The 13,018-nt window shown below is 48.9% G+C and overlaps 1 protein-coding gene across 8 annotated transcripts in view; it reads right to left on the bottom strand.

Annotated features, from left to right (window-relative positions):
* Nucleotides 1–13,018, bottom strand: part of SUFU (SUFU negative regulator of hedgehog signaling) — a 122,683-nt gene that overhangs the window by 40,038 nt on the left and 69,627 nt on the right. For all 8 annotated transcript variants that reach the window (XR_001795156.3, XM_051823538.2, XM_017348522.3 and 5 more), the window contains exon 4: nt 885–1,027. Coding sequence is in view for 7 of the 8 variants with exons in the window: in XM_051823538.2 (XP_051679498.2) it covers nt 885–1,027 (143 nt within the window). In the remaining variant the exon portion in view is untranslated. The remainder of the gene's footprint in view (nt 1–884; nt 1,028–13,018) is intronic.

Here is a 13,018-nt window from a genome sequence, read left to right on the forward strand (position 1 = left end):
GGTGTGGTATGTGCATGAGGTGTGTATGTCGTGTGGTATGTGCATGAGGTGTGTGGTATGTGTGTGTATGTGTGTGTGTGTGGTATGTGTGTGTGGTGTATATGTGTGGCATGGTATGTGTGTGGTGTGGTATGTGTGTGAGGTGTGTCTGTGTATGGGATGTGTGTAGTGTGGTATGTGTATGAGGTATGTGGTGTGTGTATGGGGTGTGTATGTGTGGTGTGGTGTGTGTGTGTGGTATGTGTGTGGTGTGTATGTGTGGTGTGGTATGTGGTGTGGTGTGTGTGTGTGTGTGGTATGGTATGTGTGTGGTATGTGTGTGTATGGTGTGTGTGTGTGTGGTGTGGTGTGTGTATGTGTGGTGTGTGTGTGTGGTATGTGTGTGTGGGGTGTGTGTGTGTGGGGTGTGTGTAGTGTGGTGTGGTGTGTGTGTGTATGTGTGTGGTGTGGTGTGTGTGTGTGTGGTATGTGTGTGTGTGGTATGTGTGTGTGTGGTATGTGTGTGTGGTGTGTGTGTAGTGTGGTATGTGCATGAGGTGAGTGGTATGTGTGTGTGGGGTGTGGTATGTGTGGTGTGGTATGTGTGTGGTGTGTGGATTCACAGCCCTTCTGGGAAAGTAGAGTCCAGCTGCACCTGCGGCTGTCTGCACCTTTCCTGGTTCACAAAATACCTTCCCTGTGACCTCACTCCACTAGTCATCCTCTCACACCCAGGCAGCCCCTTCCCTCCCCTCCTGCCACCTCAGAAGGTTAAGGCAGATCATCTGCTGACAAACCATCAGCGGGAACAGAAGATGGAGGGGATCAAAGAAAACCTCCTGCTCCTGTCTTGCCAGAACTTTTCCCACAGGGAAGGCTCCAGGCAGAGGCCAACCGTGTCTCACCTGGAGGAAGGTCACTACCCCAAAGGGTGTCTGCACGGGTTGCATTTGCGGGTCCTCTGTGAGCAGCATGTGCTGAATTCTCGACTCGCTGTTATCCAAAGGGCTGTGCCAAGACACGTGGTCCCCACTGCAGAAAGTGTTCTCTGCGGGAGAGACGTGACAGTCCTCAGTGTTTCAGGCCCTGCACCCAGGCATGGAGCCCGCCTGGAACCTCAGAAGCCCAGGCTGGGAGGCTCCAGCCTCCTGGGGTAGCCCCTGGAAGGAGGCGATACATTCACTCTGGTGGAAGCAAAGCTTGTGGATATTTTCAAAGAACCAAGCAGACCCTGCTTGCCATTCTGTCAGCCTTCGGTGGGAAAGAACAGGCCGCTGGTGTGGATGCGCACAGGCTTGGAAGTCCAAAGGGTCCGGGCATCTGCTTCACTTCCCCAGCACCCTCACTAGTTGCAGAGACAGCACCCATGATCGTGTCTGCTGAGAAGGAATGAAGTGCTCTCCCGTGCAGCCATCTGGCTGGAAGTCCACAGCGAGGCCAGAGCGCAAGGAAAGCCCTTCCCCTTGGAAAGACAGACCGGGATCTCTGGCTACTGAAGCCACTCAGAAGGGAGCACCCTTGGGGTCGGCGCTGTGGCACAGCAGGTAAAGCTACCACCTGCAGTGCTGGCATCCTATATGGGCACCGGTTGGAGTTCTGGCTGCTTCACTATCAATCTAGCTCTCTGCTATGGCCTGGGAAAGCAGTAGAAGATGACCCAAATCCTCGGGCCGCTGTGCCCGCATGGGAGACCCAGAGGAAGTTCCTAGCTCCTGACTTTGGATTGGCACAGCTCTGGCCACTGTGGCCATCTAGGATGGAAGATTCTCTCTGCACCTCTCCTTCTCTCTCTGTGTAACTCTGACTTTCAAGTAAATTAATAAATTTTTAAAAAGAGAGGGGAACACCCAAGCTGGAGGGCCTGTGAGATCTGCCACCCACTTCCCGCAAGTGGACAGAAGGATTTCCCAGGGGCACTCAAGGCTCTGGGAAATGGAGGACTGGGTAGTTCCTCACTTCCCCGGGCAGAGGTGGACAGACTGGAAGGGTGGCTATTTCTCTGATGACTCAGCTACCTCACAGCCTCACCACTGCACTTGACACAGGCTCATCATTTTGTTAAGGCAGTATAACCATCATGGGGGAAAATCCAGGTGTGCAATGTCCTACTGACCTGGACTCTTATCTGGGGTACACAGGTACTCTGCCTCTACCAGCCCATATGTATCTATAAGCTCTCTTCCATGTGTTTTAACACCATTTTGCACATTTCACTTACCTAGATCTCTTGTCAGCAAATAGAGAGCAATCTCATTCTTAAAGCATCTGTGTAATTTATCATTTGGGACTCTAAAGAGTTCAAGTACAGGGCTGGCGCTGTGGCACAGTAGGTTCCTGTGGCGCCTGCATCCCATAAGGGCGCTGGTTCAAGTCCTAGTTGCTCCACTTCCAATCCAACTCTCTGCTATGCCCTGGGAAAGCAGTAGAAAATGATCCAAGCACTTGGGCCCCTGAACCTATGTGGGAGACCGGAATAAGCTCCTGGCTCCTGGCTTCAGATAGGCTCAGCTCCAGCCACTGCGGCCATTTGGGGAGTGAACTAGCAGATGGAAGACCTTTCTCTCTGTCTCTCCCTCTCACTATATGTAACTCTACCTCTCAAATAAATAAATAAAATCTTTTTAAAAAGTGAGAGAGAGAGAGAGAGAGAATTTAAGTACCTTGACTTTTTATCCATATTTGAGGCAAGGCAGAGCATGTACCCACACAAACCCCAACCTGAAGGCTCCCAGGGTGGCCCGAGACCCCCACTCTTTCTTGTCTTGGTCTGAGTGCTATTCCCTCCTGTGCTGGGGGATGCTCTACAAGCATCTTTTCCACCAGACAGACAGGCTCAGGTTACCAGTCCTAACCTCTGTAGCATCCATTCAGGAGGGAGAAGGAAGAATGCTTCCTTTAAGGAACACTGGGCAATAGAGAGAGAAGAAAAGGCATGGCTCCAGATAAGGCCAACAAGACCACCACCCCCAAATTTTCCAACTCCTGTTGGACTCACTCCTCCTAGATCCCTTGTTCTTTGACAGAAATATGCATCTACAACCCACTTACATGCTACACAAGTAAGCATCAATGCAATGAGTAAAAGATTGAATAATTAAAAACTATCCCCCTACACACACACACACACACACACACACACACACACACGACTCAGGCCCAGATGACTTCACTGGTAAATTTCACCAAAGAATTAAAGAAGAGTTATGAATTCTTCACAAACTCTTCCAAAAAACAACAAGATTCACTCATTATTAGGCACCAGCACTGTAGCATAGCGGCTAAGGCCAACACCTGTGGTATCGATATCCCATATATGCACCAGTTCAAGCCTGCTAATGTGCCTGGAAAACCAGCGAAGGATGGCCTAAGTGCTGGGGCTCCTGCACCCAAGTGGGAGACCCAGAAGAAGCTCCTGGCTCCTTGCTTCAGATTGATCCAGCTCCCACTGTTGTGGCCATTTGGGGAGTGAACCAGCAGAGAGAAAATCTCTCCCTGCCTCTTTCTCTTGCTTTCTGTAACTCTTTCAAATAAATAAATAAATCACTTTAAAAAAATTAGCCTGATATCAAAATCAAAGACATCACCAGGAGAAAACCACGACAAAATGAAGCCACAGACCAATATCCTTTGTGCACACAGAAACAAAAACTCTCAACTAAACACCAGCAAACTGAATTCAGCAACATATAAAAAGGGTTCTGCACAACCAACTGGAATTTATCCCAGAAATGCAAGCTTGTAGAATATCATGTAATATATTAATAGAATTATGGTTAAAAACACATGGACTATCACCAACAGATACAGAACAAGCATTTTATCTTTTTCATGATAAAAACCTTCAAACTAGGAGTCCATGGAACTTCCTCACCAGAAAACAGACATCTACAGAAGACTCACGACTAATATGGTATTTGATGATCAACAAGTGAGTTGTGCCTAAGATCAGGAACAGACAGAGATGCCCACTGGACACTTCTACTCAGCATTCCTGTAGAGGTTCTTGTCGCTCCCCCTCTTCATGGAGGAACGACACTAAGCCCTGCCTAGGCTTCATATCCGAGTCACGGCACCATTATGTCGCTCCCCCTCTTCGTGGAGGAACGACACAGGACCCTGCGCTGTTCTTTCGTCTGCTCGGCCCTTCCCGGGTTTGCTGCTGGTTCTTCCCGGGTTGGCTACTGTCCCTTCCACCTCCGTGGAAGGGCGGTTCCCCCTGCCACATTCCCCACTTCCGCAGGGGAGCGGCACACCGCCGGCCGGCTCTCTCGGGGGCTGCACAGGTGTTCCCCTTAGATGTTCCTGGTGCATGCCGTCTCTCTCCTCCTTTATAGTCCTCCTCCGCCAATCCTAACTCGGCTGCCCACACGCCGAGTACGCTGCTCTCCAATCAGGAGCAAGTCCTACAGTTTATTGGCTGAACTGGAGGCAGCTGCGTAGAAGCTGTTTTCTCCTCTCCCAGCGCCATATTGTGGGAGAGCAGATGCATAGAATAAGTCTTAATTCCAGTAACTCAGTCCAGTCCGGGTTGCTCCCCACAGTTCTAGCCAGGACAATCAGGCAAGAAAAAGAAATAAAACATGTTCAGGTTAGAAGGAAAGAAGCAAAACTGCCTTTATTCACAGATGACAAATCCTGAATACAGAATACCTTAAGGAATTCACTAAAATACTTTTGAGTGTGAGCACTGTGGGGTGGGAGGCCAAGTCACCACTAGGGACACCACATCCCATGGAGGAGTGCCTAGGGTGAGTCCCACTCTGTTTTTAATCCAGCCTATTAATGTGCACCCGAGAGGAGGCAGTTAATGGCTCAAGTAGTTGGATCCCTGATACCCAAGTTGGTGGAATTCCTGGCTCGTGGCTTTAGCCTGGCCCAGCCCCAGCTTTTGTAGGCATTTGGGAAGTGAATCAGTAGATGGAAGACCTTTCTCTTTCTCTGCCTTTCAAATAAAGTAAATAAACTTGAAAAAATAAACTATTAGAATGAATAAACAAGTTCAGCAAGGTTACAGAATACAAAATAATTCAAAAATTAGGAAAATAATTCCTAAGAATATAATACTTAGGAACAGATTTTTTAAAATAGTGAAAACTTTTACTGTAAAAAGTACTAAATATAATTGAAAGAAATTAGAGAACACCTACATAAATGCAGATACTCACTATTCACAGATCATACATAAGACATTATATTGTTAAAATCGTAGTATTTTCCAAATTGGTCAATAGATATTCAAGCAGTCCTCATAAAAATGCCACATGCCGGCTGGCGCTGCGGCTCAACAGGCTAATCCTCTGCCTTGCAGCGCCGGCACACCGGGTTCTAGTCCCAGTTGGGGTGCTGGATTCTGTCCTGGTTGCCCCTCTTCCAGGCCAGCCCTCTGCTGTTGCCCGGGAGTGCAGTGGAGGATGGCCCAAGTGCTTGGGCCCTGCACCCCATGGGAGACCAGGAGAAGCACCTGGCTCCTGGCTTTGGATCAGCGTGGTGCACCGGCCGCAGCGCGCCAGCCACGGCGGCCATTGGAGGGTGAACCAACGGCAAAGGAAGACCTTTCTCTCTGTCTCTCTCACTGTCCACTCTGTAAAAAAAAAAAAAAAAAAAAAAAGCCACATGCCAATTTTTGGTAGAAATTCATAAGCTGATTCTAAAATTCATATGGAAATGATTAGACCCAGAATAGCCAAGAGAATCTTGATAATGAAGAACAAAGTTAAAAGACTTAATCTTCCTGGTTTCAATACTTGCTACAAAACTACAGTAACGAAGTCTTTTTTTTTAAATTTTTTAATTTTTAATTTTTATTTTTGACAGGCAGAGTGGACAGTGAGAGAGAGAGACAGAGAGAAAGGTCTTCCTTTGCCGTTGGTTCACCCTCCAATGGCTGCCGCAGCCGCGCACCGCGCTGATCCGAAGGCAGGAGCCAGGTGCTTCTCCTGGTCTCCCATGGGGTGCAGGGCCCAAGCACTTGGGCCATCCTCCACTGCACTCCCGGGCCATAGCAGAGAGCTGGCCTGGAAGAGGGGCAACCGGGACAGAACCCGGTGTGCTGGCGCCGCAAGGCGGAAGATTAGCCTAGTGAGCCACGGTGCCGGCCAGTAATGAAGTCTTATAGTACTGATGTAAAGAAAGTCATTTAGTCAACGTAATGGAATTGAGAGTCTAGAAATAAACACTCATATTTATGGTCACTAATTTATGACAAGGTGCCAAGACAGTTCAATAGAAGGACTCATTTTGCAGCAAATAGTGCTAAACAACTAGATATCAACAGGCAAAAAAATCCAGCTGTGGGGCCGGCGCTGTGGCACAGCAGATAAGGCCATTGCCTGCAACACTGGCATCTCATATGGGTGCCAGTTCAAGTCCTGGCCGCTCCACTTCCAATCCAGCTCCCTGCTAATGTGCCCGAGAGAGCAGTGGAGGATGGTCTGGGAGCTTGGACCCCTGCACCCACATGGGAGACCTGGAAGAAACTCCTCAGCCTGGTCCAGCCCCAGGCGTTGTGATCATTTGGAGAGTGAATCAGTGGATGGATGATGTCTCTGTCCCTCTCCCTCTCTCTCTGTAACTGCCTTGCAAGTAGATAAACAAATCCCAAAAAAAAAAAAAAAAAAAAAAAAAAAAAAGGAAAGGAAGAAAAAGAAGGAAAAAAGAATCCAGTTGGATCTTTTCCTTACATTATTAAAAGAAGAGCTCAAAATTGATCACAGATCTAACATTAATAGCTAAAACCATAAAACTCTTAAAAGTTCTGGAGACAGATGGTGGTGCTGACTGCAGAGCAATGTGAATGGACTGAGCGCCAAACCGTACTCTCAGCTGTGACCAAAAAGGTGGCAATGGTAAAGCTCATGTTATGTGAAACTGTCTTAGCAACTCTCCTAACGCTAAACATGGAACCACCATGTGAGCCAGCAGTTCCACTCGTAGGTTACACCCAAGAGAAACGAAAACCTGCACATGACTGTACACATATGTTCACAGCAGCATTACTCACAATAGTCCAAAATAGAAAAACTCAAATGTCCACTAATGGGTGAACACATACACAAAATGTGATGTGTCCATACTATGAAATATTATTTGTCAATGAAAAGGAATGCAGTACTAATGCATGGGATTAGCAGAACCTCAAACCATGCTGGAATGGACACTGGGCTTACAGTTAAGACACCTGAGTCCCACATTGGACTACCTGAGTTCGATTCCCAACTCCAGCTCCAGATTCCAGATTTCTGCTAATGCAGACCTTGGGAGGCAGTGGTGATGGCACAAGCAGATTGGGCTCCTGCCAATTAGGAGACATGGACTAAGCTTCCTGGTCCAACACAGCCTCAGTCATTGTGAGCGTTTGAGAAGCAAACCAGTAGATGGGAACGTTCTTTCTCTGTTTCTCTGCATCTCAGGTAAATAAAAACAACTTGAAAAAGACTCAGTACTCTTTCTCTCGGCCTGGCCCAGCCCTGGCCACTGTGGCCATTTAGGGAGTGAACCCTCTCTGTAACCTGCCTTTCAAATACATAAATAAATAATTTTTAAAATAAATAAAAGCCTCAACATTATGCCGAGTAAAAGAAGCCAGTCTCATAAGATCATTTATTAAATGACTCCATTTCTGGCAGGCACCACGGCTCACTAGGCTAATCCTCCACCTGCGGCGCCGGCACACCGGGTTCTTGTCCTGGTTGGGGTGCCGGATTCTGTCCTGGTTGCTCCTCTTCCAGGCCAGCACTCTGCTGTGGCCCGGGAAGGCAGTGGAGGATGGCCCAAGTGCTTGGGCCCTGCACCCGCATGGGAGACCAGGAGGAAGCACCTGGCTCCTGGCTTTGGATCAGCGTAGCTCCAGCCATAGCGGCCATTTGGGGGGTGAACCAACGGAAGGAAGACCTTTCCCTCTGTTTCTCTCTCTAACTCTGCCTGTCAAAAAAAAAAAAAAGAGATTCCATTTCTATGGAATGTTCAGAATAGGCAAATCTATGGACACAGATAGGATTAGTAGTTGCCTAGGGCTGGGATGGTTTTGGGGTCCTGGGGGTGATCTGTATAACGGGTGATAAAATTGTTATAGGATTCATTGTGGTGATGGTTTTGCAACCGTAGGTTTTATGGTATATGAATCAGATCTCAAAAAAGCTGTTGCTTTAAACAGCTTTAACAGACAGAAAGAAGCAAAGGGAAGTAATCTCAGGCAAGAAGCAAAGCAGGAGGAGCAAGGGCAGGCCCCTGGATTCTGTGACCACCTCCCCAGGCTCCTTAGCTCAGCCTGGAGGAAACCCCATTTACCATGCTGGGACATCAGAGTTCTTAGGTCTAGTCTGAACAACCACCTTTGGACCTTTTCTTATCTACAAAAGAGGAAAGCCTGCCCAAGGTCATGGAGTAGTTAGTGATAATGGGCACAAGCCAACACTTTCTCAAACTTCTGAGTCATTTATACAGCTATCAGAATTTTTGCAGTACCTGTATACCACCAATACCATTATTTACCTATCTATATTTTTTTCCCAAAATGGACTATTTTTTATTTGAAAGACAGAAAAACAGAGACAGACAGATATCCCATCTGCTGGTTCACCCCCCAAAATGCTCCCAACAGCCAGGCTGGGCGAGGCTGAAGCCAGGAGCCAGGAAACCAATCTGGGTCTCCCTTGTGGGTGGCAGTGACTCAAGTACTTGACCCAAGTTTCTCCCAGGGTGTTCATCAGCAGGGAGCTGGAACTGGAAGCAGAGCCATGACTTGAACTCAGGTACTCTGATAGGGCATGCAGGAGACCCAAGTGGCATCTTAATCATTTAACCATTGTACCAAATGTCCACTCCTATTTTCCTTATTTAGTATAGTGATATGAAATTACCTTTTAAAATAAGTTGTTTCAGGTTTAAAAAAAAGTGAGGAGTGGGCATCTGTGATAGCAGTTAAGACGCTGCTTCGGATGCTTGCATTCCACATCAGTGTGCCCGGATTCAAGTTCTGGTTCCAACTTCCTGCTGATGCATACCCTGGAGGCAGCTGGTGCTGACTGAGGTCCTTGGGTCCTTTTCACCCACAGAGGAGACCCAGAATGGTTTCTGGGATCCTGGCTTTGTTGTGGAAATTTGGGAGCGAACCAGTGGATGAAAGATCTCTTTCTGTCTGTGTCTCTTTCTCTTTCTCTTAGCTTTCAAGTAAAAAAGGAAATAAATAAAAATTATAAAAAAAATAAAGAAAATAGGCCGGCGCCGCAGCTCACTAGGCTAATCTTCCGCCTAGCGGCGCCGGCACACCGGGTTCTAGTCCCGGTCGGGGCGCCGGATTCTGTCCCGGTTGCCCCTCTTCCAGGCCAGCTCTCTGCTGTGGCCAGGGAGTGCAGTGGAGGATGGCCCAGGTGCTTGGGCCCTGCACCCCATGGGAGACCAGGAAAAGCACCTGGCTCCTGGCTCCTGCCATCGGATCAGCGCGGTGCGCCAGCCGCAGCGCACCGGCCGCGGCGGCCATTGGAGGGTGAACCAACGGCAAAGGAAGACCTTTCTCTCTGTCTCTCTCTCTCACTGTCCACTCTGCCTGTCAAAAAAAAAAATAAATAAAAAAAAAAATAAAAAAAAATAGATGGAAAATCAGTGTTGCTTACCATTAAGTGGAAGATAATTTGGTAACTTCAAAATAATACAAAACAAAATGTTACGAGTTGCCAACCACAGTGTCACAGCCTGTTCCCTTGCCTGTTAACAGGAAGTGCTGTGCTCACTCAGTAGGCTTTCCATTCCTGCATGTTATTATGCTGGTACTAAAAGGATAGAAGCTCTCACCTAACACCTGGTCACCAAGCAGGAGGACCAGCCACAGAGCCTGTAGCTAACAGCATGCGCCCAGTAGGTGGCACCACTGCTCCTGGTTTAAAAGAGAGAAGGGCCAGTTTCCTGGAGCTTCACAGGCAAATCTAATGTCTGGTCTTGTGGAAATTGACTCTAAACCAGGCAAGGACTTGGGGAAAGTGTTGGACAGGGTTGGAGCCCTGACCTTTTATTAACCAGCAGTTAATAAAATAACGTGCAAATTTGTTTAAATTCGATAAGAAATGACCAAAAGAAGCTTAATTTGGGCAACTGTGAGAGACCCCAAGGCAAGCAAAAACCCCAAAGCAAAGGGCAGTCCAACCTGTGCATGTGTGGCCAGGGCTGGCAAAGGGTACTGTTGAGCTAATGCAGGCTGGGGAGGGGATAGCAGATATAGCTTTCCACAGAAGCATTTAGAGACCACTACCTCACAGAACCTTCCAGGGACGAGCAGGGCCTGCCCAGAGAGGAAGCAGACTTACTAACCCTGCTGTGGCCAAGCAACAGCCTTTCTTAACAATGAAAGGGCCTTGGTCACAGCTTTCAAGCCTGGGACAAAGCCACAATGGACTCATTCTTGATTTCGGTCTGGTCTTTTTGCCCTGGATGCTCAGCCCCATTCTGTGTGGAGCCGCTGGGGTCTCAGCACTTGGGCCCTGGTGCCCAGCCCAGGAAGCCCTCAGGGCCCCTTCCGAGGGGTTTTGAAATGCTAATAACGCCTCAGCGCAGGCCCAGCTGTTTCGTTCTGAGGTTGGAGGACTCACTCCCTCTCTCCCTCCTCTGACTCCCCGAAGTATTCTCACCAAGAAGTGAAGATGAAAATCCCTGGGACCCCTACCATCTGGCCCTGAAAGTTGACACCCATCCCCTCCCCTCCTCTGAACTGCGCCTCAAGTAAGATGAGAAAGCTCCTTCTGCCACCTGAGCAGTCACCAGCAAATTCCCCAGAGGCAGACTCCCACTCCAGGAGGTCAACAAGTCCAACACAAGGCTGGTGACAGCTGTTCTGTTTGCTGAATTGTATGTCACATAACACACACTCCTCAGCAAGAACTCTCAAGAACTCAAGCTGAGGTAGGGACCTGAATGGCTGTCTAGACTCCAGTAGGCTCCTCAAATTGGCCACTGCCTCACCCCCACCTCCCAGACTCCCACCTTTAGTCACGGTGGTCTAGACCCGCTGTTCTAGATATAGTAAGTTAGCAAAACCTAGGGAAATGGGTTGCAGAAGAAGCAGCCCTTGTTTGTAAAGTAATTACGCTGCCTTTGAAACACTGAAGAACACATGCATTCTCCGAGTTCTGAATTCACCCTAACTCTGGAGAATGAAGGTCTGTCTCCATTCTGGGCAAATTGCAATCAAGGAGATGTTTTACACAATAGCTTAGAAATCAGACCCCACCCCTGCGCCCAACCCTGGCGGTCAGGATTAATGTGCTTGGGCTGTGGAGAGGAAGCTCATGTTCCTTTTTGGAGCCCAGCAGAGTGGGTTTCTTGTGGCTGAAGCTTGGAGCCCTGAAGTCAAAGGCCCCTTTCTTCTAGGTGCTCGTTTGAGCACTCCCAGATGATGACCTGCTTCCCAGGGACACAGAACAGGGCAGGAAACACAGCTGAACTGCACCAGGTACCATGTGAGTGACTGGTCTGCAGGAGGTGTTGGAGGCAGCAGGACAATGGGAGGTGACCCACAGAAGGCTGGCAGACTTGGGGGTTAAGCCTCGAGCCAGGGCGCAGCCATCACACTTTCTTGCGAAACAATCTCCATTCCTCTAGCCTTTTTGGTATTCACAATCACTCTGACAACCAGGGCCTGGGGGTCCTCCACGAAGACCCAGAGTTGGTTCCTAGGAAGGCTCAGCAGCGCTTCCCCAAAATGCCAGAGGCATCAGATCTGTCACTAGTGACACAGACTATGGAATAGGGAAGGGGCAGCTAGCTTGCGCCTGTCTCTGGAAGTCCCAGGATGAAGCTCACACGCATGCGGAGAATCTGGTAACTGCCTAACCTTACCCTCCTTCCTGAGAAATCTCAAGTTTCTGCTGAACCACTGTGGGCTACGCAGCAGAGCTAGCCCCAGACAAAGCTTCCTCTAAGATGGGAAGAGAGCCCTTAAAGAAACTGAAGGCTCATGAGCTGAAAATACTCCCAAGGTGGACACAGGTCTACACAGGTCTAGGCAACCCCATGACTGCCCAGTGAAGGTAGGAGACAAGCTGGAGGCACCGCCGAATGAACCAGCCCGGGCTGAGGCAGTGAAGGAGGTACAGTTCACTGTCCAGTTGACTTTGGCCCAGCCCATACACTCCCAACGGGGCTGGGACAGTGTGTCCACTGTCCCCACTGGATCTCTGTACATCTGTTTCAATGTTTGAAGCCCAGGAGCTTTCTTCTTGCTCTAAGTTAAGCTGAAAGTAAGGATGTATGTGCCTATGGTGTTAGGAGCCACGGGGTACAGGACAGTCTGACATCACTGCTACATATTACATTTCTGGAACCCTTAATACACCCATGTACACCCATGATGCTACCTTCATTTTAGAGAAGGAATGGCCCCGGGCATTGTACAGAGGCATTACCCTTGCTGTCCTGACACCTCCACTCCAAGCCTCCTCCAGGCAGACTACCTTCACCTGACAGCACTCACCCACCAAAAGAGGGCAGCAGACCCTCCTTGAAGATCAGCCCTCACTTTTTCCTGACAGTAGCAACTCCCTTTCCTCCACAGAGCCACAAAAAGCTGTGAGTCACAGCCCCTCGATAGGGCCCTGAACTTCCTTGCCTGCTGCCCCTACTTCTCACCCCTAAGCCAAAGCTAGGAAGCTTGCAGCAGATGGACAGGAGGAACTTTGAACATCAGCTAAATGCGATGATGCACATCCTCTTATAGGAGTCCTGGGGACTTCCCCTTTAACACTTCATCTCCTGCAAGAAGAGGGAGACGTGGGCTGCCCTGCAGCTCAGAATCTGCACTTGATTCAACACCAGAGAGTCAGGCGCCTTGAGCTTTCTCCATACACTCCCATGGCAGACCAGCCACTGGTGAGAGAAGGGAATCCAGGAGCACACCTTCACAGTAGCCCCACTGAAGTTTCCAATACAACTCCTCCAGAGAGGGCCCAAGACAGAAGCCTTTCTTCAAGACAGAAGGATCAACAGAACAAACAGTGCAGAGAAAACCAAAACAAGTCTCCATATGTGTGGTCAACGAGCTTTTGAGGCTAGA

This window comes from Oryctolagus cuniculus, chromosome 15 (assembly GCF_964237555.1).
Source record: "Oryctolagus cuniculus chromosome 15, mOryCun1.1, whole genome shotgun sequence".
Lineage (NCBI taxonomy): Eukaryota > Metazoa > Chordata > Mammalia > Lagomorpha > Leporidae > Oryctolagus > Oryctolagus cuniculus.